The 27,279-nt window shown below is 36.2% G+C and overlaps 1 protein-coding gene across 2 annotated transcripts in view; it reads right to left on the reverse strand.

The window, feature by feature from the left end:
* Positions 1–9,214: 9,214 nt before the first annotated feature.
* The window catches only part of Anapc10 (anaphase promoting complex subunit 10), a 38,000-nt gene continuing 19,935 nt past the window's right edge, over positions 9,215–27,279 (reverse strand). For both annotated transcript variants that reach the window (XM_070022137.1, XM_070022138.1), the window contains exon 5: positions 9,215–12,372. In XM_070022137.1, the coding sequence (XP_069878238.1) occupies positions 12,142–12,372 (231 nt within the window). In that variant the 3' untranslated portion in view covers positions 9,215–12,141. The remainder of the gene's footprint in view (positions 12,373–27,279) is intronic.

Below are 27,279 nucleotides of genomic sequence, written 5' to 3' on the forward strand. Positions count from 1 at the left end.
GTTCTTCATAAAATATTTACATTATTTAAATAATTCACTTTCTCCTTGTGTGTATATGGAAAATGGAATTTATTCTAAAGAAAATGTCAGTAAAACTTCCAACCAATTCCTGAAAGGCAGCAGCTGCCTCAAGATGAAGAAAACAGAAAGATCAATGTCTGACACCAAGGGAAAGCAAGAAATCCTTGAGTCTTTCCAAGTTTGCAAACAAGGAAATTCCCAGTGTTCCACATGACTTGATTTAAATTTAATTACTGATTTTTAAACTACAAAGCAGCAAAATCTTCCCGCGCAAGCGTAAGTATTTATGGGCCACCCCAGGGCACGTGTCCTTCCACTGGCCCCGTCTTGCATCTTTACAATGTTTATGGACACCTGTGAAATTCTGATGGCAAAAGAAAACATCTGCTCACATTCATGCCTCTGGGTCTTATGAGCCAGTTTTCTTATTAAAGGTGTTACCATAGCAGGACTGGGACCAGACCACATATAGATAGCAATAGTAAATTGGAGAGATGGAAGTATTACTTTAAATGGTATTATGTGAATTCACATATCGTTTTTACAATGAAGAATCAATCCCTAAATGTCTAAATGTCTTAGGCCCCAAATTGCTTAGAAGAAGGTGGAGTATGTAAGTTAGAGTACAAAGAAGAAATGACAGTTCAAGAAAGTCTGGAGACATGAATTTCTCTAACACTGAGAGAGCTACATCTTTTTAGAAGGCTCAGGTTAAATTATGTCCAATTGGCTTAATTTAAATCAAAACAATGGCAAATAAAGTTGCAAAACTGTGAAATAGTCATGTATCTAATTTACTTAAGACAACACAGAACAAAATTTTTCTGTATTGTTTCAGTCATTCCCCCCTTAGGCTCTTACTTTATCTTTTTCTTCCTGAGAAGCACCTAGCTTCTCAGCACATAGAGAGAACACAAGTTTTCATATTTCTGTCCCTATCCTGCACCAACCCCTTCCCTCACAGTAGAGATGTGGGGAATAAAGTTTTTATTTGATTAGGTCAAAGGTGAGGGTCCCAGGAGAAAATTCTTCTTTTACTAGTCTTTGGTATGACAGAAAACATAAAACCAGAGGCCACATACCTAACTTATCCACACATGCCATCGCAGCAACAGTGTTCCACACAGCTGCCTGGGGCTGCTGCTTCTCACACAGATCGTGCAGTCCACCACCCAAGTCCTCACATCCGTGGGTTGGTGTTTGGTTTTGGTATGGAGAGAGAGAGAGAGAGAGAGAGAGAGAGAGAGAGAGAGAGAGAGAGAGAGAGAGAGAGAGAGAGAGTGTTGACTGCTAATCCATTCCTCTTAGTTTTGTCTTACCTCTAATTGTAAATAGGAATCAGCTAAAATCTTACATCTCCTCAGAGATGTAAGATTTAAATCTTTCTTATGTCCAGAAGTATACAGAAAATTATAGAGAGAAGACAATTGTGTATAAATATAATGTATATGTAGAAAGGTGGAGAAAGTCAGATTTACTTAAAAGTGAATACTCTAGATTAGCAATTTACTAGCTACATGGTCCAATCTAATTACTCAAATCTGTATTTCCTCCATTCTAGAAAGGAATGTTGTAGGGAGTAAGTAAGATAGTACAGGAGGAATAATGTTTTGTATGGCTGGTACAAAGAAAGCAATTGATAAATGTGAACTACTTCTGCTGTGGAGGGATGAGATGGTCTATGAAAGGATGCAAGGACTCCAACAGACACCTACCAGGCCCCAGCACCCAGGTCTCTCTAAATGCCATCATCCTTCCCCACTCATCATTATAAGTGAATGAGATCACTGAACAGCAAACTTTTAATTACCAAAGAAAAACAAAAGAGAACTTTGTGGTTTAAACACTTAGGAGATTTTTTGTTTTTGTTTTTAATTGTGAAAATACTGTACAGAGGGGTTGCGATTACATGGGTAAGATAATGAGTACATTTCTTATCAAGCATTGTAACCTCCTCCTTTGTTTCCCCTTCCCATCCCTTCTCATCCTACCCCCCTCTGCCCCCCCATCCAATCCTCCTCCCCTCCCCTGCCACCAAAGTTGTACATCTCATTGTTGCAATGGGTCCACCTGTATCCCTATTTAAATGATTTGTTTTTTCCCTTCCCCTCCACAAATTATACCAATATCAAATACAGTGAAGGCAGGGTTTATACCGTGGGGGAGGGACATACAAAGCAACAAAGAAATAATCTTATAAATGTGTTAGAACAATCGCATGAAAGAAAAAATATTTGAATACATATCTTAGGGTTCATTTCCCTAACATCACCTTATCTGACCTTTTCTGCTTGACTCAGACATATACTTGTTATTGCAAATAAGGGAAACCATGGGACCTATGTTTCTTTGGGCCTGGCTTACTTCACTTGTTTTTGTGTTTGTTTTTTTTGCCATAGAAGCTGGCTCAGAATCAACCCATTGCTGGATACAATGCTGGACTTTCTCCCCATGTGTGAAAGCATACTCTTAGTCAGTGGTTTAATATTTTCAACCATGGAAAAAGTAAATTCTAAGCTGGAATAAAACTAAATCCCTATAGTAGCCTCACTTTGAGATAGAAAAGTACTCTTATACTTGTCAAAGGTATATGGCATGCAAGCAACACACTGCACATCCTGTTATAAGAAATTAAAGATCTAGTACTATTTGCATTGTAGTGATCATTTAGTACTTGTTTTCATTATAAAGTATTTTTCACTTTTTAAAATGTAGACATATAATGAACCCATGGTGTACACTATTAGCTGAAGAAATAAAGCATTACAAATATAATCAGAGTTTCACTAATGATCTCATTTCTTCATTCCCTTTTCCCCTTGACCTGGCATTTCATGTTATTTATTTACATGGGATGCATTCTTCAAGGTTACCTTCTTAAGCCAAGTTAAAAGGGCTAAGCTTCTATCAATCTTTAGAGTTAATTATTCCCTTTGTGCTGTGAGTAGAATTTGTGATGTGATAAAGCTTCATGATATCAAAATTAGGTACTTTTATTTAATCAAAAGAAGAAGAAAATGCCATTCTTAAATGCAAAATCAACAGATTGTAAAACCAAATTTTAAATATCTTTTAAAGAAGTACATTTTTTAAAAAGGATATTTAGATGAAAAATAAATAAAAGTTTTTATAGATGTGGGAAGAATTTGAGAATTACCTTTCAGCAATATGAAGAATTATACATAAAAAATGAAATGGGTGACATGGATCAAGACGCACTGTACTCATAAACTGACTTGTTGAATTATAAACTTTTTGCACAACTACCTAAAGATAATAAAATTGTAATGCAAATTCATAAAAACCTTCCCATCAGAGCAACTTGAAATACTGGGGAGGGGGATAATGTAGAAACTGAAAACTAGGAGGCAAGTGAGTTGACCTCCTTTCAAACCAAGAATTTGGTTTTAAAGAAAAAACAAAGTTGAGGTGAACTTGGTTCTCAGATCCTAGCATAAAACCGGAAGAGCTGACCTTAACTAGCGGAGAAAATCTGCTAACCAATCAAAGAGGATAATAGACAGTAGGGAAACTGGTTGTCTCCACCTTTGGTGGGGAAAAGGAATACCTTAAGAATCTATAGCATGTGTGTAGACAACATACAGGACTGAATTTATGTCATGTGTGGTCTCGGAAGGCACAGGTAAAGAAATGACAAAGGAACAAATCCCCTCAAAGGCATGAATATAGTTTTACAAACAGCCTTACTGAATATAATCACAGTCCAAGGTTAAACAAGAAGAAAAAAACATACAAGGAGGATTCAGATGGAAACATCTAAAGAATTCACATAATAAAAATATTTGATGACTACTAATAATTATGACTAAGGAAATCACCACACATTTTAACAAAGTAGTCTAAAATCTTCTAAGATTTTAGTAAGTACTATAAATTTGCATTTCTTAATACATATAAACATTGACAATTGATGAACAGCTATTAAGATAGTATACAAAGGGGCTGGGAAGGTGGCTCAGTGGTAGAGCGCTTGCCTTGCATGCTTGAGGTCCTGGGTTCGATTCCTCAGCACCACATAAGCAGAAAAAAAAAAGCCGGAAATGGCGCTGTGGCTCAAGTGGTAGAGCACTAGCCTTGAGCTGAAGAGCTGAGGGACAGTGCCCAGGTCCAGAATTCAGGCCCACGACCGGACCCCTCCCCCCCCAAAAAAAGGAATGTATACAAAAATACTGATAGAACAAGTTACTACTTATATAGGATCTAGAGGGTATTGGTATTACTCACCAAAGATAACATGGTAGCAGGGTACTATAGCTCATACCTATCTATAATCCTAGCTTCTTGGGAGGTAGAAAGCACTATAAAAACAAGGATACATACTTCAAAATAAATCCAATTCAGAAGTACACCTCATAAACACATTTTATAATTTCTATTCTGATTCACTAGAATGATGTAACAATTCTAAACATATATATAACTAACAATGTCTCAAAATACATAAAGAGATCGTTGATAGACTTACCCAGGAACCACCTAAGTCCATAAGAATATGCAAGATTTCTCACACAACTTAAGCACAATGAAAATCAGTACTGGATGATACCCTTAATAAACAAATACCTAGTTGACATACATATAAAAAATTGTACCCCAATTCGATGGGGTAAACACTAATTTGATTAGTTTTCTTCAAACTACCTAAATAAACATTATCTATAATGGTTAAATCTTAAGAAGTGTTCTCATAGAGATAAAAAAAAAAACAAGAATGACTGCTCTCAGAGTTCTATTATCATATCTCAGGCATCTATACCTATGGAAGGGCCTACCTAGTACAATAAGGAAATAAAATAGACAAATGACATGAGAAGGAACAAAATAGCTATTATGCATAGATTTCAAAAATAAAAAAGAATCTGAAATAGAATCTGCAAAGATAAAAAGCTAATTGTCTTTCAACTTACTAAACCAAATATTTTTTAAAGTGTTATGTATAATATCACTGCAAATACCTAATTCCTAATGGAGATATAATCTGAGAAAACCATAAAACACACTGAACCTATTAATGAGCCAAATACAGAATTTTCTGTGAATTAAAGGCTCAATATTGTATCAGTTCTACTCAAATTCAATACTGAATTAGTGTAAACCCAATGAAAATTCTATCAGCATGTGTGTGTAAAACTTGTTAAGCTGAACTTAAATACATATAGTCATGAAAAAGGTAAAAGAAAAATCACATTGCCAATCACAGTAATTAACACAAAATATTTTGTACATTTGTATGTAGACACACACATACACACACACACACACACACACACACAAAATCAGCCAAGGATTATGGTAGACAGGACTCCAGTTCTCACATAATTCCTATAGCACTAGGTTGCATCCTTTCATGTTGCAAATAAATTATAAATAGAAAATTATTCAATATAAAACATTTCCAATATTATATTACCTTTTTTCTTTTTTTGGGGGGGAGGGGCCTTGAACTCAGGCCTAGGTGCTGTCTTTGAGCTTCTTTTGCTCAAGGCTAGCACTCTACCACTTGCGCCACAGCATTTCTGGCCTTTTCGAATAGTTTATTGGAAATAAGAGTCTCACAGATTTCCCTGCCTGGGCTGGCTTTGAATCGTGATCCTCAAATCTCAGCTACCCAAGTAGTTAGGATTATAGGAATGAAGCACCAGGTGCCCAGATAATGTTATCTTCTTATCACATTTACTAGCCAAACTATGGTGCAGATGTAAATGATTACTATTTCTTAAAATAAGAAACTATTTTCACTATATTTTTGTTTCTCTCATGTCACTGGTTTATTTCATGCTTTTAGTTGATGTACCACGAAAAAGGATTATGGTACAAATCACACTGTTTCAAAGACTTCAGTTTTAAAAGAATACTTTCTTACTTGGAATCCAAACTCAACTTGAGAGATGCACAAATTGTACTCAAAGAACCAAGTTGTGTTCCTATCACTGCTGACAATATACAATGTGCCATATTCTTTTTTTGGGGGGTCCGGTCGTGGGGCCTGAACTCTGGGCCTGGGCACTGTCCCTCAGCTCTTCAGCTCAAGGCTAGCGCTCTACCACTTGAGCCATAGCGCCACTTCCGGCTTTTTTCTTTTTGCTTATGTGGTGCTGAGGAATCGAACCCAGGGCCTCAGGCATGCAAGGCAAGCACTCTACCACTGAGCCACCTTCCCAGCCCCAACAATGTGCCATATTCTAAGGAGTCAAATATTCTGTGATAATCACTAGAGGGCTTTAGTTGGAGCTCTAGAGGGCTTCTGATGATGTTCCTCACAGGTGAATTCTTCAAAAAAAAATCCCATTTATTATCTACACCTTTGGGGTAGAAAGAGAAAACCTGAAACAATGGGTCAGAGCTCAGTGCGCAGCCCTAACAGTACCTGGTCTTGACTGCTACCTACCATTTCTCAGGCTCAGCACTCAGTGCCTGCGTGTATTATGCCACTTGGAGGACAGCAGGCTGCAGAGACATGTGCCAAGAGATTTTCCCTTTTCTATCTGATCCCCATGCCTCTTCCTCTTCCTCTGCATGACAGATACTTATTTGATTTTTCAGAGAGGCAATGCATCCAGTGCTGTAAAGAGTGATTTGCCTATGTCAACAATGTCAATGAGTGACCTCTGCTGTTCATGACACACTTCCCTGGTGAGGGTGGGTGTGTAAACCACAGGAAGTTATGCTGGATTTCTGGTGCGGAACTTTTTCCTTCCTATCAAGACTGATGTGACCGCAGACCCTCCTCTTTGTGATTGCTGAACTTGGAAAAAAAATTAAAAAGCTATCTTTTCATCATGAGAGAATGATATAAAAGTTCTAAGAAAACTCCTGTGTTAGGCATCAGGGATAATGAAGTGACCATGGACAGTCCAACTTCAATACACAAGAAATACAAACAATTATTTATGTTTCTACAATAGGGATTTCTGTTATTCATAGTCAGATATAATCCTGACACAGCAACATTGTAAGAATGAAATAAAAGATGTGAAATATTTGTAAGTACTCATTTTTATCAGCAATAAGTATATACAGCATACTATGAGATGCTGAGAATTGTAAGAAAACAGACATAGAAGATAAATAGGGCAGCTTCCTTGCCTTCAGGAGTTAGTATTGTACATAGGGAAACGTTCATCAATTAATAGAGTACTGTCATATACAAATATTGAATAAAAGAATGAACTAAAGTTGGAGGTACGGTTCAGCTGGTAGAGTGCTAGCCAATAAGCAAAAGCATCAGGTACTGAATTTGAGTCCTGATCTCAGATCAAAACAAAAATATACAGCCTCAAAATCAGACAAGTAAAGCCTTGTTAGGACTGGTTTCTAAGTAATATAAATTGGTAAAAGAGAGACAACATTACAGGCTGTTCGATGTTACATATTAAAATAGTACAAGTGTGAACAAGGGAGCGATATGCTTAACACAGACTAGTGCATTTATTTATTTGCTTGGCTAGAACAGTCTGACAATAATTTTTAAATAGTTAGAAAAGGGTCAGGGAAGAGGGAAGCAGAGCCTTCTTAAAGGGACACTAGAGGACTCTGGTTTATTTATATAGATAAATGTGGAGTTACTGTATTTATTTTAACATATTTTTTAACATAAGTTAAAGCTAATGAATGGCCTAGCTGGGAGCTTCCTATAGTTGACATAGAAGGTTGAAACAATTTATTGCTAAGAGAACAAGTTATCACTAAAAGTGATCATGTGAAGAAAGAATCTGCAGGACTCAGGCTTACTGAATGTAGAAAAAAAATAAAAGATAACATCCAATTACCTCATAACTGAAAATTTCAAGAAAGAGATGAATTTTGTACTAAGCTGGCTAGTGGCTAAGGAAAAGAAGACAAAGAAAATGTCTGAAGAATAGATGACTGGAATCTGTTCATGCCTGAGTGCCGCCCTACAAAATAGGCACTACTTTTTAAATAATCTGAAGTCCCTGCTGTCCTTCGTAAACACTTGACTCCCTTACAACTTACTCCCTGAATGGTTTATTATCCTCTTTTACCAAGACTACTCTCATTTCATCTTCAAGTCCATTTAACATGTGATTCTTACAAATTTTCACAGTTGAAAAACAAACAGCTGGCTGAACTCTCTGCTTCAGTCTTTTGGATATTTCATTCTTGGTAAGTGATCAGTATTTTGATACTGCTATAATAACAGGAAATGATCTGTTAAAATCTGGATCTACTGCTACCAGTGGGTGCCAGTGTAAAGAGGAGAGCTACTCTGAGAACAGTCTATTAAAAAACAGTTTGCACTATTATTCCTAGGACCACAGGGAGGGAACAGTAATTTGCTTTTCAACACTGGAAAAGTGAACATCATAAAAAAGGGTATCTTATGGGGTAGACTGAAAGCTAATGAGTAGAAAGCAATGGTCACCCTCACAGTAATGTTGACTAAGTAAATGCTAGAAATTCCATTATAATACTGCTCAATAGCATTTCCTGAAGTAACAGTTGGCTCAGAAAGGCTACTTACAGGTAGAATAATTGTAAGTTAAGACATTTAAGTTTGCTGCTTTGCAAAATAACAAGGTGGTTCTAGTCACCAGAACAGGCAGAAGACAAAGCAAGATCATAAAGACAGTTGTGGAGTACGGCAAGGGTGCTTTTACACAAAACTGAAAAATAGACTGGTTAATAGTATTAAAAATAACACTGACTTATAACATATAAATACAAAATCATCATGAATGGCAAGTATTGTCTTAGATATATAACGTTAAGTTTTCCAATTAAATTAGGCTAAAGATGTCTCCTGTTAGAACAAAATATTACCATAGACAATAAACTAATCCCCCATTATAAACTCTTTCCTATCTTCCTCTGCCCAAGGCTTTCTGGATAAAACTGAACAAACATAGATCCAGCTACATGGCAGATCATGAAACGTAGAGTTTTCTTGAAGCCTTATACAGCAAAAATTTCCAAAAGTCATTCCAGAGAGTCAGATGTCAGGACAGCCAAAACAATGCAGATAGACCTTGGTCTACAAGATCTACAAAGTAACAATGTCCAATACAACCATAGCTACATCAACTATATTTCCTAAAACATTGATGCACTTTAAAAATTATTTTAAAGGCTAATTGATAAATTAAAACAAATAACTGACAATTCAACTAAAAATAATTAAAATATTACTTAAGTTAGGAATATGTTAGGCAGCAATAACTTTCTGAAACACTAGGTGCATAACTTATCAAACAAAACATGTCTGTGTGCATAATTCTGTATTAGGGAGGCACAGTATCTAAATTACTTTTCAAGATTGGACACTTCTAGCAAATGTATAAAACATCACTTGGTTCTGAATGCAAAAATCACCTGTTTCCAATTAATTGCTGATGCCAGTACAAAAAAAAGGCTAGTATAGATTCAAGAATGGGATTAAAAGTGTAAATGTAGCTACTATTACAAATCATGTTTCTTTCCAAAAGTCTACCTCCTCTGAAATGTCTTCCTCAGCTTCACCTCATTTCCTGAACAGAATGTAAACTCCACTTTCTGTTTTACAGCTCATGCACCAATCAGATCTTACCACCTGCTAGTTTCTGATTTGGCTGGTTAGACTTAATAGTTCCCTAACAGACTATAAACAGCCAGACAGCATTAGACTTCTCTTGGTTTCCTTATGTCTAATTCAACACCCAAAATCTTACAGTGGAATGACTTAATTCCTTTTAGAGTTGTGCACTTATTAATATTTTGTGACATATGTGAAACTCTGCAACTTTTATAATTTTTTGTGACAATATTTCCTTAGATAAATGATTTTCAAAGTGTCATACCTTAGTTACATATGAGATTGAATATTAATCCTGTAATCATATTTCATCCAATACTAAAAGTATTTAATTACAAATGAATCAGTGGATTTTCTGCCACTGCTATAACTGTTAGAATATGGCTTTTCCAATCTCAGTTTTCTATAGAAGCTGTATCTACTGAAGATATTCTTAAGCTAGGTGCCAGTGGCTCATGCCTGTAATCCTAGTTACTCAGGAGGCTGAGATCTGAGGATTGCAGTGCAAAGCCAACCCAGGCAGGAAAGTCCAAGAGATGCTTATCTCCCATTAAACCACCAGAAAACCAGAAGTAGGCACTGTGGCTTAAAGTGGTAGAGAGCTAGCTTTGAGCAGACACCCAGGCCCCAAGTTAAAACCCCATGACAGACCACACACACACACACACACACACACACACACACACACACACACACACACACACACACACACACGATTATTCCAATACTAGCATCTTTTAGGTGATTCCTATTGAAACAGAGTGATTTTTACTATTTTTATTGAGATATTATTCACATGCAGTAAATGCACAAATTTCAAGTATGTAATTTGAAGAATTTGGACATAAGAACATATTTGTATAACCAGTTTTACACACAAAATATGAATATTGTCTTACTTGCCTTCCCTGTCCTACAGAACAACTTCCATACTTCCTGTTACTTTAGATGTTTGCATTTCCTATCATTTATATGTTCTCGTTTGTACAGCTCTCTTGCTCTCCAGCTCTCTCTTTTTCTCTTTCTCCTAGAGGTACTGGGGTTTGAACTCAGTACTTTGTGCTTCCTAGGGGGTCACTCTACCACGTGAGCCAAGCTCCTTTGGTTTGAATTACTCTTCAGAGACTTGAGTTTATGACCAAAACAGCCTGAAAAACAGTATTCCTGTTAACGCTTCACATGTTTATGAGATAACAGGCACGCTCCATCACTCTCAGCTCCTTTTTTAATTGGTTGAGATGGAGTCTCACAAACTTTTGCCAAGGCTGGCCTCTACTCATGATCTGATTACTGCCTCTTGAATAGATAGTATTATGCCTATGAGCTATCATGTTCAGTTCAGCTTCTTTCCCTTTAGGGGTCTACCAATGTTATTTCATATGTAAATAGTTCATTCATGTTTAATACTGAATAATATTTCATTATATAGCCATATCACAATTTCTCTACATTTTCCTGTTGATCCAGATTTGGGTTGTTTCCAGAATCTTTCGAAGTATAGATTGACCAACTCTATTCCAAAAAATCCAAAATCCAAAAAACTCCAAAACCTGAACCTCTTGAGTGCTAACATGACCTCACAAGTAGACAATTCCACATCTGATTTCACATGACAAGTCATGGTCAAAATGCAGGTACACTATAAACATAGCATAAAAACTACACCCCCCGCCCCGCCCCATAGATACAGGGCAAAAACAAGTATATGGAATCTAGTATTAATTTAAAACACATTCTTAGTAAGACTAATTTCTTATGTTTTCACATTTTTCACAGGACATATTAACCTCGGGGAATGCTCCAACATTACATGCAAATTTGAAAGTCTACTATTAAGTATATTATCAGAAGTTATTACTAGAAATAGCAGTAAGTTATTATGGCAATCTTCAACATAATATTGGGATATAAACAACACTGGGGTTTTAAGTATTTGATGGAAGTAAATGTGAGACAACTTGCATATTCTTTGAATCTCTTGAATTATCTCTTCTTTTCAAATTTACTTTCTTTGAAACAGTGTTGTTATGTAGTTCAGGTTGGCCTGGAATTTGTGCTCTACCTGCCACACCCTTCCAAGTGCTGTGTTACAGGAGTGCCCCACCACTCTTGGCCACATTGGTTTTTATCAGACATCTAATAATAAGTCCATTCTGATATTAAAAAAAGAAAAAAGATACAGTAATTAATAAGTAAAATTCTAATATGTAAAGAAAATTAACCGTGTCATATTAAAGATGATATACATTGGTGGAACATAGTTTTGCTCCTAAATATTCAACAACGTGGCTGATGAAAACGTGTACATCTTGAAATTTTCAAGATGTTCTACTAGTTTCCCTTCAATATAAGAGAAAATGTAATGATTAAGTAAAAGATGTGAGCTTTCTTAGATGTGAAAGAAAACAGAAACCATTTACACAAAAGTTATTTATTCAAGTTCAAATACTCTTAAATGTATACAAAAGTACAAAATAACTGATACCTTTTTCCCACAACGTTATTTGATACGATATGTAAAGTAAGGATAAAACAAAGACCTGCTTACTCTCATTTCTTCTTTTTCACAGTCACCTTATTGAACGATACATCATGAAATCAATAGTTGTGCACCTAGGAAATTTACCAATTGAACTTTCTTCCACTGGTGTGTATATTTTAATCTGTCTCATGTGGGTGTCTCTTCCATTTTGGTGATTGGCTAGGACAGCAATCTGTATCATGAATGTTCGAGTTGGCTTCTTAAGATTGTCAGTTAGGGGAACATGAATCCAGCCACTTGGTTCCACCAATTCAAGTTGCTGACAAGAAAAAAATACATGAGATTATGCTTTCGTCCAGTGAATAGAACTTACAGTGGTGAACCTATCTGAAATTAAGTTATAAGTAACACTTTGCTCACTGAGAAAATGACAATATGTTAACAGCCATTACCAGTTATGGGCAACTTTACCTGGTTTACTTTCACAACTGCTAATCACTTAATTTAGACAAAAGAAGAACAGACACATCAAGTCTTGGTGTGCACAAAAACCTATGTAATTTATACAACATTAGAAAGCACATATCTCAGTAGTCTTGACAAATAGGTGACACATTTTGTATAGGTCAAAATATAATTTTATAAATAACACACTCATATAGGTTGTTTATACATCAAAAGTAGCCAGTGCAGAAAATAACAGTGAATACTGCTCTTACAACTGACAAAAGCATCATCTATTTCTCAACTTTCTATGTTCAAAAATACAAAATGTGAATCTGAGTATAGTAGCACACATTTGTAATCCCAGCTATACATGAAGTATAGGTAGGAAAATTGCAGTCCAAGGCTGAACATATTTAAGAACGTAAGGTTCTATCTGAAAAATAACCGAAGCTACAAAATGATGGGGGCATGACTCAAAAAGTGCCTACCTAAAAAAAAAGTAAAATGGCATTAAAAAAAGTACCTTCCTAGCTAGAGGGTGAATCTTAGTTCAAACCCAATTAATACAAAAAAGTCATTGTTAAAAATGCTATTAGCTGGGTGCTGGCAGCTCATACCTGTAATCCTAGCTACTCAGGAGGCTGAGATCTGAAGATCATGAACCAGGCAGGCAAGTCTGTGAGAATCTTACTTCCAATTAACCACTAAAAAGCCAAAATTGAAGCTGGGGCTTAAGTGGTAGAGCACCAGCCTAGAATGAAAAACCTAATGGGCAATGCCCAGGCCCTAAGTTCAAGCCCCAGTTCACTTTCTAAAATAATTTACAAGCTAAAGGACCATGATAAAAGAAAACCACGGACTGGATCACATGAACAGCAATAATCTTGAAAGGTCTGTTATTCTTCAAACAGTACTTCTCCATTTTGCTGGGATGGCTGTCCAGGAAGTCATCTTGAGGAAGGAGCTGGGTCAAGCCTCATGCTCACTGATCCTACAGGACACTGGTGTATGCTAAGTGCTATGCTTGAGAGCTCTGGGCTCTTTCACTGTGGCAGATCCTTTCACAGCCTGGGATGATGCCCCAACCAAGTTTGTTATCCTGTCCAAAGTCTTAAAGCCCAGCACTGACTTGGCCTCCTTATAGAAGACAGTCCTTTCAGCTGTTTTCAAAAGAGGTGGTTTCATTGAAGACTGCATTGAAGATTTGCTCTACAAGCAATCTCACACACACACGCACGTGCACATGCGCACACGCACACACTTCTCCCAATCAGCTTATCTAGTTTCTAATAAATTCTTCATCTGCCTCATACCAGCACCTGGGGACGCACTAATTACACTAAACTACTAGAAGAAATAAATTCAGTGCCACTGTAGGCTCCAGTCTTTGCTTTCAATCACAAGCAAACTTTGCTTTGGCTGTGATCATTGTGGTACTGAGGATATGGTTCTATGCTCAGGCTTCAATGCAGGTCACCGAAGCTCCTTCATGTCCCATATCAGACCTCACTTGCAGAATTTTTGTTAACGTTCCTAAAGAAGATCCTTTAAAGCTTTCTTTTGCTCTTGTTCTTCAAAGCCACAGTGGCATAGGATATGCCTAATGAACAGTAACCATCACTGATTTCCCCACCAACTTAATCCATATGGCCTCTATAGGCAATGTCAACAGTAAATTTTGTGTGCTTAGGAGCAATGGTAAACAAAACAAGTCAAAGGTAAATTAAGGACAAGAGAAAAAATACAATCTAGAGACATGGTAAATGGGCTGGGACTGTAGCCAAGTGGTAGATTGCTTGCCTAGCATCAAGTTCAATCCTCAGCACTGGAGAAAGAGAGGAAAGGGATGGAGAGAGGGAAAACAAGGAGGGAGGGACACAAAAAGAGAGAGAACAAGTATTATTAATATCCTCAGTGACCTGATATATTGTATCCATGAAACAAGAATAGAATCTACTTTTTAAAGACCAAGGAATAAAAAGGTCTTAGAAATTTAAAAACACACCAATAAAAATTTCTTAGTGTAATAGAAGTTAAATTAATGTCTTACCCCCCAAAAAAAGAGAGGAACAATCACAAAATTAATGGCTCAATACAAGAGGTGAGCTAACAATGTCAATTCAGAAGGAGCAAACGGAGGAAACAGGGAAAGTATCAAATCTAAGTGTCTTCCCAGAACAGAGGTGGTGCTGCCAAACTGAGGAAGCACAAAACCAACATAAAGAAAGAACAGATATAAGGTATAGCACCAGGAAACTTCAGTGTTGAGGACTGAGAGATTATCAAAGCTACTAAAGATAAAATCAGATCACAGGCAAAACATGTGATATGAAAAGTAGCGTATATTTTTCAACATTTACTGAAACAATGAGGCAACAGAGAATGTGTTTAAAATTGTGAGGGAAAATGATTTCCAAACTAGAATTCCATACCCAGCCAAATCATGCCTCCAGGGTGAGATTAAAATAGTTTTCGGTCATACAAGGTTTCAACTATTTACCTCCCATGTGGAGGATGAATTCCACCCAAAAAGACAGAATGAACAAGAAAGATGAGTTGGGATTCAGAAACCAGGGATCTACCAAACCAAGAGATAATTCCCTGGATGATGCTGAAAGATAGCTTAAAAAAGAAGATAGCTATGCCAGTCTGAGAAACAGACACCAAGAAAAGCTTAGAAACAGAAGCAATGTACAGGGAGGTCTGAGAGAGAAGACAAGGAGGGAGGTTGAGGAGGCTAAAAAGAGCTCCCAGTAGATGACAAAGGTCTAACCCTAGGGGAAGGAGGCAGGGAAGAAAGGAGGGCTGGCTGAGTGGATGGCCTAGGCAAAGTTGGACAATGCTATACTTACTGGCAGACTCAGAAAAGAGACGCCTTTTGGTGTCCCTGTTGTGCTCAGTCAGTGGCTAGAAGCAAAATGGGGGAAGGCATGGCCCTTAGAACAAATACGTTGATGGCAGCATTATTCACCATAGCTAAGATATGGAACCAACCCAGACACCCCACAGTAGATGAATGGATCAAGAAAATGTGGTATTATATACACAATGGAATTTTATTCTTCCATCAGAAAGAATGACATCAACCCATTCGTAAGGAAATGGAAAAACTTGGAAAAAATCATATTAAGTGAAGTAAGCCAGACCCAAAGAAACATAGGCTCCATGGTTTCCCTCATTTGTAATAATTAGTATATATCTAGGATAGTCCTAGAAGAGGATCACAATAGCTCAATAGCTATGTACATATGGCCATATAAGATGATGCTAAGCAAAATGAACTCCAAGATGTGGAAACAAGAGATTTTTCTTTGTTGTTTTTAATGTACTGTGTGAAGTTACTTCTTCTATCTTTTGTGGGTTTTTTTTCCACCTTTGGTTTATCCCCTGTTACTACTGTGTTTGATTCTGGCCCCCTTGGTATTATATGTATGTTTATCTGAATTGGGGAAGGGAAGGGAAACAACAAAATGGTGAGACGGGGCTGGGAAGGTGGCTCAGTGGTAGAGCGCTTGCCTTGTATGCATGAGGCCCTGGGTTCGATTCCTCAGTACCACATATGCAGAAAAAGCCAGAAGTGGCACTGTGGCTCAAGTGGTAGAGTGGCAGCTTTGAGCTGAAGAGCTTAGGGACAGCACCTAGGCTGAGTTCAGGCCCCATGACTGACAAAAAAAAAATGGTGAGACAAAGGACAAAGCGTGAACCAATGCACTTAGCAATGTGATACAAGACATTATGTTGGAAATGAATGTGACAACTGAGGGAGGTAGCTGGGGGTGGGGAAGGAAAGTAGGAGAAAAAGTGGGAGAAAAATGAGGGAGGGGGGTAACACTGTTCAACAAGAAATATACTCACTACCTTACTTATTAAACTATAACCCTTCTGTACATCACCTTTACAATAAAATCAAATTTAAAATAATAAATTTTTAAAAGGAGGAGAAAGAATACTGTCAACATTTTGAGAACTGTACCCGACACATGCGCTAGAGAAAAGCTAGCCTCTTCAACAAATGATGTTAGAAAAACTGGATTTCATACACATACAAGACGGAAATTAGATCTCTATCACTTGACTTATACAAAAATCAATTCCGAATGAATCAAAGACCACAACATAATACCTGAAACTTCGAAATAACTACAGGAAAACATAAGGAAAATACTTAAAGATATATGCATAAGCAACCACTTTCTATATAGATGTCCAATTAGCTCAGGAAATAAAAGCAAGAACCTGACACATGGAATTGCAGCAAACAAAAAAGCTTATGCACATTAAGGCAATCAATTACCAAAATGAAGAGAACCTACAGGCAGACAATCTTTGATGAGTATTCACCAGATAAGGATTCATATCCAGAATACATAAAAAGAAAAAAGAAAAAAAAAGCACCAAATAGATGATCCAATCAACAAGTGGGACAGATGAACTGAATAGACAGTTCTCAGAAGATATACAAATGACTAATAAAGAAATATTCAATATCCATAGCAATCAAGGAAATACAAGTTAAAAATACACAAGATTCTATTCCCCACCTCACCCAGTCAGAATGGCAATCATCAAGGAAACAACAGATGCTGGCAAAGACGCAAGAGAAAAAGGAACTCTTACAAACTGTTTGGTGATAATGTAAATTGGTTCATCGAGTATAGAAATCAGTATAGAACTTCTTCAAAAAGCTAAAAACAGGGCTACTATATATGGTCTGGCTATTCTCCTATGTGTATACCCAAAGGAGTCAAAGTCAGCATACAGTAGAGTACTCGCACATCCATCGTTACTGAATCACTATTCACAACAGTCATTGAATCGGCCTACATGATCATCAATGCATGAATGGATGAGTAAAATACTACATATATAATAATTAAATAGTAATCAACCATAATAAAGAATGAAATTATGTCACTTGCTGGAAATTGCATGGAGGTTGAGATCATCATACTAAGTCAAATAAACCAGATTGAAGGAGACAGATATGCCTCTCTCATGAGAGAAAACCAGATCACATGTGAGCATCAGAACATTAAAACAGGTATTGTATTTCTCAACATTTACAGAATGTGTTTAAAATTATGAGGAAAAATTATTTCCAAACTAGAATTCCAAACTCAGCAAAGTGAGAGGCTCTTAGTGCAAGGTATCAGAAACCTTGTGAAATAATGGCTAAGAAGCCAATTGCTGACTTGGCACTTCGTGGAAATGCAGATCTCTCCAAGGTAGGGATAAAGGTAGCCAGCATTGTTTAGGACTGGATGAAAAGACATCCATTCATGAAGACTGACTCCACTAATGTTTTCTTGCCTTATGATATTTCCTTTTCTATGGAATATTAATAGTTAACAGTAGTTAAAGCATCACTGGAGCACTTAGGTCTTACTAGGCATTGTTTTAAGCATTTACATATATAGTTTTATCTCAGTCTTGCAAAAGCCCTAGAGAAGTATACTATTTTAACCTTTATTTTAAATGTAAGAAATTATATTTTATATATTTTATATATTTTATATATTCTTACAGAGAGGCTGACTGTGTAAGGGTCACGTTATGTAGCACAACTGGAATTCAAACCCCAGAGGATGACTCCAAAACTGGTACTCTTAGATCCTTATCAACTTAAAGAAACATTTGTATATCCAACCATTTTACCTAATTAAAACTGTCAATTTCCTGAGATTAGATAGCAAGGCATACTACTAGATGTTAAAATAACATAATCAGTTTTCTAGGCTTGGCTTCCTTTGACTACCATGTGCCATGTTCTTACCAGACATGGATTCCAACATCTTAACACCACATCTCTAATCTGCAGCAGAGGTTCACAGAGGTTATATAATTAGCCTATAGGCTAATGGGCCACCTAGCTGGTAAGGACATGGGCTAGTATCTCTAAATAATTCCTCTGCCAAACCCCTGATTATCACAAAGGTAATAAAGTAGTCTTCAAATAAATCTATCTGGAGTAAGTATAAGATAACAACATATTCGGAATGAGCACAAGTGAATATACACTATCAAACTCAAAAAGCCATAATCCTCTAACGTAAACCTTAAAGAGAGGCAGAACAATGTTGTAGAAGACCGGGAAGAAAAGAAGCAATTATTTCAATTGTGTCAGTATACTGTTTTATATTAGTTACTATACATAGGCTAAAGCAAGCATGACAAGGAAAACAAAAATTCTTATAGATCTAGACAGAGATGAAAAACTGATACACATCTTCAGTTTTAAATATGTGAATGTAAACAAAACAGTCCCAATAGGTTTTCAAAACAAGTAAAGTAACCCCTAGGACATACAAACTCACTTTGCTTAAAAATTCTATGATCTGCACTAGTTCCATAATTCATATGTAACAGGTCTTGATTATAAAATACAAAAGGCCAAAACAATTCACTTCATAATTTACTTTCACAAGTTTTCAGCCAAATCCAGATTTAAGAATAATGTGAAAAGTATACAAAATAAATATTTTGGAGTGAGACATAACTCATTTATTATACGGAATGTTAAAAACATTAAATTAACTCTACTACTTCTGGCATATATAACATGAAGTTCAACTATATCTTGATGTGAATACTATCATTTTGAGGGAAAAAAAAAAAGTTAACTTCTTCCTAAAACTGCAATCAGTAACGAGTAAGTAGAAAAAGCAAAGGCATTTTTTGTTCTATTCCATAGTACCAACAAACAGCCCAGTGGAGACATGGCAGTGTGCCAGGTTGCCCTGTGAGCAATTAGGCTTCCTGGCAATCAAGAAGCGGGTCTCCTCAGAACACCCCTCCCCCACCCTTTAGAAAACTAACATGTTAAGGGCTTGATGGTTTCATTTCCCCTTCCAAAAGCCATATGTGAGATACATTTTGTTTAAATGGCAATCTTTCTATCCTCTAGACTGAAAAAAGGGTACAACAACAAATAAGAATTATGTCAAGCAGAATAAATGAAGGACTAGTAAGCATCACTGTCTATCAGACTACTAACTAGTCTATCAGACTACTAACTAGAACTTAATAACTGCCCCCCATATACAGTAATCTCACTGGAATAAGCAGAAGAATCAAAAGATTCATAAAACAACTATGAAATATAAAGGTATGCTTTAATTGATCAAGAAACTCAAAAGCAAATTGAAATAGTAAAATGCTGGTTTCAGTGAAGATGTCTAAATTTACTCTATTACATCTAAGGGAAAAAAAAAAAACCAGCATTGAGTGATCCCAACAAATCTTTATGGGAGATTAAAGGTAATTAATTTCACACTTAAATGTTTCAGGGATCTAAATGGAAGGTAAGACCATCAACACATTGGACTACATTTTGCAAGTGCCTGCATCCAATTTGAAACTCTAAGTTAATACTTTTTTTTTTTTTAAGCAGATGATTTTTTTAAAAAAGGAAAACCTTTGAGGGCCATACTTCCTAATATATTTCCTTATTAGGAGATTAGTTGAAAAAAATATGACTCAAAAACAGTATTACCAATGGCCAAGATATCATCTCAATTTTAAGTGAAACCCATGACACATGACATTTCTGTGTGCATGAAGCTAAGACATACTTCACCTACAAATAAAACAGATTTTGGAATAGATTTTAAATATTTATATTGTATTATCTATTATTATACATATCCTCAACAAATGCTCATTATTTCTTTTAACGTTTTTCATTTAAATGTTTCATTATTTATAGTGTGTACATGCAAACCATTCTTCTAGTTTTTGATGTGCCAAGGACAAGAGTACAATAATGTAATCCCATGACACCTTATCCTAAATACAGAAATCTTCACAGATTGAAAATATCAATATCAATAAACATTTCCCTACAGTCAGAAAACCGTCTTTAACCAGGAAAAACTAAGTCTATGAACAGCAGACACTGATGGTTTCATAAGACACTGCAGACAGTTCAGCAGGCGATTTTCTGGGTGTTTTGGATTATGCTCTGGAGGTGCTGGCACAATGGAATTTCAATATCACAACTGCTTATTTCTGTGTGTATCTTTAAAATAACAGGTAGAGAAAGAAAAATTAAGTATAAAATAGCAAAATAAAGTGTTTTTAATTCTTCTTTCCAAACGATGTAATTTATAACCATTACACAAATAGAGAAGAAGCACAAAGGGAAGGGGGTAAAGTAATGTTCCAAAGGTTCAGTTTACAAGGACCTCACACAAAGTTTTTTTTTCTCTGTAACTCTTACTAGAAACAGTATTATTTGCTAAAAATGCACTAGCTGCCAAGAGCTATGGTCCATCTAAAGCAAAATGCTTAGGACAGAAATAGAGTGTTAACACACAAAAAAGGGCAGGGTTTAGTATACAAATTTCTGTAAAACCTATTAAAAATAAGATGAAAATTTGATTTTGATCTCTTTATCACTAAAAGTGATAATAAAGAAAATGCTAAAATACGCAGTACTGTCTTAAAACAATAAGAAGTAATGAAATTTCAAACTTCTAATTAAGCCTCTTCTTTTTCTTTCTTTCTTTCTTTCTTTTTTTTTTTTTTTTGTTAAGTTATTGGGAATTCAACACTAGTCTCGGTTCACATGATAGAACAATGGGAAAATTTTCCGAATGGTTGAACACTAACCCTGACAAGTGTGGAGAGCCAACTACAATACATTACATGGTAGCATAACCTGCCACCCACGTTGCTGAGAACGGCTTTCAAGCACACGCACTGCACTGGAAAACCACAAAATCCCTCACTACACATTGTCTTTCTTATTCTAGGTGAAATACACCATCAATTCTTTCCTTTATAAATCATGTTTTATCACTATTTTTGAAGCTCATTTACAACTTGCCATTTTCTGACAATGCAAAAGATGTCTTTTTTAAAAAAAGAAAATGAAACAGGAAAGTTATCTACCTCCTGGAAGATTATAAATGATGGATGGTTTTGCAGCACAATTTCTCATAAATTATTAGAGGGCGGGGAGAGAGTCCAGATGATCTAAAACAAGTTTTAAAATAAAATTTTAATTTCTTTCTTACTTTTCAGAAAAGATTCATTGCAATAATAATTTCCAATGACTACCAACTACAAAAGGCTGAGTGACACAAAATGAGGGTAGAAAATACAAATTGAACATCTTTTTCAGACATTCAAAGATACTAATTTTGAAGATCAAGATGGTTTAAATCATTTCCCTGTAGCATTTTGTCAGGTAAATCCTTCTGCACACTCTTCTAGCCTTCATATTTCCTTCCCTCCAATGCCAGCCCACCATGACCCACCTCCACCAACAGCTGGCTAACCGATTCACAGAACCCCAAAAGAGAAACAGGATAAAACAGTTTCCTCTGAAGTTTTCATTTGCAATGTTGTTTGTAAAGAGAATTGTATTTCTAAGTGTTTCTACTAAAAGCACAAGGTCAATTAATTCTATGAACTATTGGTCTTCATGCCTGACAGTTTGGTGGATTACCAAAGTTGGACCTCTTATAATGGATAACTGAATGCAATCAGTTATCCCCAAAATTATAATACCACTTGTCATCCAATGAAATTTTAAGGTTCTTTTAATAACTTACTAGTTTACATAATTTTCCCCAAATCAGTAGTATTTTATGATAGAAATCCTACATTTATCCCAAATTGATTTCTAAATTAAGATACATAAGTTTCATAGAGTAATATTTATTTCATACAAGTTTATTATAAAAATAAAGCTTTCTGAAAGTAATTATCAGCTATTAGGCCTTTATTTTCTTCTATGTTTACACAGCTAAATAAGCCATATGAGAGCCATATATTATATAGTACCCAGTGGCTTATACAGATTTCTCCTCAAGGTGTAGAAAGCACAAGTAGTTTCCTGGAAGCTAACAGATAAACAAATTTGTATTTTACCTCAAATATTGAAAAAAAACTTTAATCTGTAATACTATTTATTTTTGCTGGGCGCTGGTGGCTCACGCCTGTAATCCTAGCTACTCAGGAGGCTGAGATCTGAGGATCGCGGTTCAAAGCCAACCTGGGCAGGAAAGTCCTTGAGACTCTTATCTCCAATAAACCACTAGAAAACTGGAAGTGGCACTGTGGCTCAAGCAGTAGAGCGCTTGCCTTGAGCTGAAGTGCACAGGGACAGCGCCCAACCCCAGAGTTCAAGCCCCACAACCGACCAAAAAAAAAAAAAATACTATTTATTTTTTAAAAGCATATAAGAAATCCAGGTACCGGTGGCTCATACCTGTTATCTTAGGCTGAGATATGAGGCTTGAGGTTCAAAGCCAGCCTGGGCAGGAAAGCCCATGAGACTCTTTATTTCCAATTAAACAGCAAAAAGCCAGAAGTAGAGTGCTAGCCTTGAGCAAAGAAGCCTGGCATTCAAGCTTCAGTACCAGTAAGCACATGCATGCTCGCAACATTTACACACGCATGCATATACACACATGCGTATAAAAAAAGAAAATTTGTATTAATTGAATGTTTATTGTGTGACAGGCAATACGGACAAGTCTTTCTACTTTTACTTTACTTAATCATCTCAGGAATCCAGCAAGATCAAATATGAGAACAGTGAGGCTTCAGAGGACCCACAGCTAACCTAACTAGATCTGTCTAGTTCACCAAACAGAGTGAACTTGGTCGTTTCACCTCTTACCACATAACTTGGTCATCTCTCAATGTCACTGTACATCAGTAGGTATGAGGGTGTCAATTTCTTTATGAAATATGACATTTCATGTCCATAATTTTTAACTGATTTTAATAAGCTAAGCCAACATATATCGTAGCAAAAATTTTATTATGCTTACCTCTGTCTTTGTTTATAAAATTTTAATTTGTTCATTTGCTATGCCACACTGACACCTAAAACCAAATTACTACCATAGGGGCACACTGAGCATTTCCAAAAACTGTTACTACTTCCCCACCCTTACTTGACTTCACTCACTGCTTTGTATGACATCTGGAAAAATACTTGTGCAATTAGGATTGATAGGCAGAACTTTTTTTAAACTACTGGCTTGGCTAAAAGTCTTGGCAGTGAATTTTAATGTGAATAAAGAACTTTTTTAAATGCTCAATTATACCCCCTTAGTCTATAAATTTGTTACTGTAGATATTTACTTTAAAATAATGCATTCTTTAGAAAAAAGGCTTAGAAGTAAAATCCAAAGTTATCTATATTGTCAGCTTTGCTTGTTTCTAAAATAAGTCAAATGAAAATAAATTGCATAGCATAAAACATTTCAAGTACAAAGTATCCAAAAAGGGGTAAACAATCACCTTAGTAAAGATCTGACATTCTGATGAGCCAGACATGAGTCAGAATATGCTCTAGTAAATTTTATACATTAGATTATAACAGAATGTTTAAAATTGCCAAATTACCCCTTTATACAAAACAATGCTGCAAAACAATAATGCCACTGACACTGAAGAGTCAATAGATTAGATCTATATTATCTAATCCAACACCCATGAAAAATTCATTAACTTAAAAAGAAACATACAAGCCATAGATATAGTATTCTCTATTCAACTGTGGACACTTCATCTTGAAACACCAAATATCCACATTAAGAAAGGTCAGTGACAGCAACATTTCATAGTTAGATCTACTAGTAAGGAACTGAATCCTTCACTAAAGCATTCTTGAATATACACAGGGCACATGTACTCTAACAGTTGTCACCTTACATAGTCATGTAGGAAGCATTCAATACCAAGAAAAGAAGAAAGTGTGAGGACATAAACATATGGGCTGAGAATCTACACTGTATTGCTATATGGAGATAGTTTTACACAGCTTATTTCATTTAATCATTGAAACTACCCTAACAAGATAGGAAATATGATACTCTTTGGGCGGGGGGGGGGGGGCGCGGGGACCAGTCCTGGGACTTAAACTCAAGGCCTGGGTGCTGTTCCTGAGCAATTTTGGCTCAAGGCTAGTGCTCTTTCACTTGATCCACAACTTCACTTCAGCTTTTTTTAGTGGTTAACTGGAGATAACAGTTCCATGGACTTTCTTTCCCCAGCTGGTTTTGAACTCGGATCCTCATGAGTAGCTTAGGAGTGAACCACTGGCACCTGGCTTGTGACACTCCTTTTAAAGTAAATAGAGGCTTGGAAAAGACAGAAATTACCTTGTATCACAAAATATGAAGGGATAATACCAACATCTTAACTCTGACAGAGTTTGACAGAGTCCAAACCCCTTGATTAAAGCTGCATGTGGCAAAGACAGTCTAGAAACACAGGATCCCTTCTTGAGCTTGGGTCTAATCCCTCACTCCTACTCTACAAACAGTATTTAAAACCCACATTGCTGATTATGAAACAGACAAGGTTTTCCCCCAGTAAGCCAAGGCTAGAGAACTTTGTGTTCAATGGTGAGTACAAATAAGACTCCTGGGGAATATCAGCAAGTTTTAGATGACTACAAGCTCAGGTTAAATGGAGTTCAGTGAGTGATGGCAATTCCATGCTACTGATAATCCTGATTTTAGTCAACAGAAAACTCTTCAATTGGAATTCCATATTTGTCATAGGCAATTTCCTCTCAACATAACTCTAAAAAACAAGAAGTACTTAAAAGCCAGGAGTACCTCTCAATGCCTTCTACTGATCTTCCTTAGCAAAATAAAATGGTAATTTTAAATGTACAGAGCTAATATTTAACAACTAGACATTACAAACTCAGTAATTTTGATTTGCTTTTCACTCTTTCATGATTTTAAATGTGATGTAGCAACCTAAGTACTAGGGCACAGAATGAAGGTAAAGAGAGCTTTCTTCTTATTTCTTAACTTGTATTTATCCCCTAAATTGTCTTTCTTAACCTACTGAGCCCGTTTATTACCTGAGGGCTATAAGAGGCAAATTAAGAAGCTCCTCAATTCTCCAATCCACTGCATTGCCTTTAGTCTTTATCTTCTCTAAGATGGTAAGTATATCATAAAGTAGTGCCAAGAGAGGAGAATCATTTAAGACTAATCAGTCTTGTATCCTTTTCTTCAGTTAATCCAAAACAAATGCCACTCCATGACTTCCCCACTTTCAAGGTAACTACCATGGGTCACTTCAGGAGAGAATAATTGCACATGATATTAACTAAACACCATGCGACAGCTACTTAGCCTTGAGTATGATCAAAAGAGATATATTGATACTAATGGAAGATATCGAAGATCTCTATGTCTCCTCCCCCTCCCGTCTTTCATATACACACACACACACACACACACACACACACACACACACACACACACACACACACACACACACACACACACACACACACACACACACACACACACACAATTTGTTATTAGACAGGACACCAATTTGGCTCCAGGGTTGCTGACAGTTGAAGCAAAATAGGTAACATTCATTATTGGTTTTGACACAGAACAGAGACCCTTTTGCTTATAAAACAGATTAGCTTCCAAAGGGCCATCATTAAGTCTACTTAATCACATGTGTAAATTTAAACTACAGAAGTAACTGCTAATATCATTGGCTGATGGCTGACAGAGTTAACATACTTAACCCTCTCATGCACACCCTTGTAGGCATATATATGGATTAACACTAACAAGAAATTTTACAAAGCCCAGGCGTCCGTGGCTCACACCTGTAATCCTAGCTACTCAGCAGGTTGAGATCTGAGGATTGTGGTTCAAAGCCAGCCTGGGCAGGAAAGTTTGTGAGACTCTTATCTCCAATAAGCCACCAGAAAACCAAAAGTGGTGCTGTGGCTCAAGTGGCAGAGTACTAGCCTTGAGCTGAAGAGCTCAGGGGCAGTGCCCAGGCCTAGAGTTCAAGCCTACGACCAACAAAAATAGAAAAAAAAAAAAAGAAAAAGAAGAAAATATATTTTTATGAACTGATGTAGCCAATGAACTGTATTATAGCTAAAGAATATGTATATTTTTCAAGCAATTCTTAATTATTGAAAAAGAATAGAAAACTCAACTTTTGAGGGAACATTCTAAAGATCTAATAAGCTTTAAGACTGTTAGCATTACTGTACTTCTTTGAAGTAATTTATAAAACAAGTAAAATAAAGCTCTGTGATCATTCTTTAAATCTTAGTAGTTATTTCCAAAATAAGTATAAGAGTAGATAATGGAAAATGGATGTAATATAATTAAAAGAATATTCATTCTTCTCATCAAAGAAGTTATAATTAGAGGAAGAAGTCAAGAGTTAATACTGTATATGATTATTATTTTAAAAGATATAACTTTAAGTGTACAATATATGTTATTTGGCCAAGTTCACTATAATTGAGAAAAAAAGCAAAGTAGGAAATATATTCTTCTCTCCCTGAAACAGTGTAAAGACATTCTGCTACTAAATATCATAGATCACTTTCCCTCCATTTCATAGGCATCTACCCAGCCGGAATAATGGGGTAAATTCATATAAAACTGAAAAATTGTTCAAGAATGTAAGATTACTTTAACAGGGACTTTACAGCAGATGAGTTGTCTTAATTCCCTATGAGGGAAAAAAACGGCCACAAAAAACTCTCCACTCCCCTGTATTCCCAGTTTCTACTCCAATATTCTCACTTCATCACTCTCAGGATGCTTCAATGGTTCTTTCATTTATCACATGTAAAATACAAAGATGAGAAAAATGGAGTTCCTGAGTGAGCTCACTTTCATTACATAAACTTCCAATGCTTCAACAAGGTGGGTTTCAGCAATAATTCTGATAGCACTTTCTGATACTACTAGCCTAATCAGAAATATGTTTGTTGCTAGAATTAGGGACTCTGTTACCACAAGATAAA

This window comes from Dipodomys merriami, unplaced genomic scaffold (assembly GCF_024711535.1).
Source record: "Dipodomys merriami isolate MVZ:Mamm:240054 unplaced genomic scaffold, mDipMer1.0.p SCAF_15, whole genome shotgun sequence".
NCBI classification, from domain to species: domain Eukaryota; kingdom Metazoa; phylum Chordata; class Mammalia; order Rodentia; family Heteromyidae; genus Dipodomys; species Dipodomys merriami.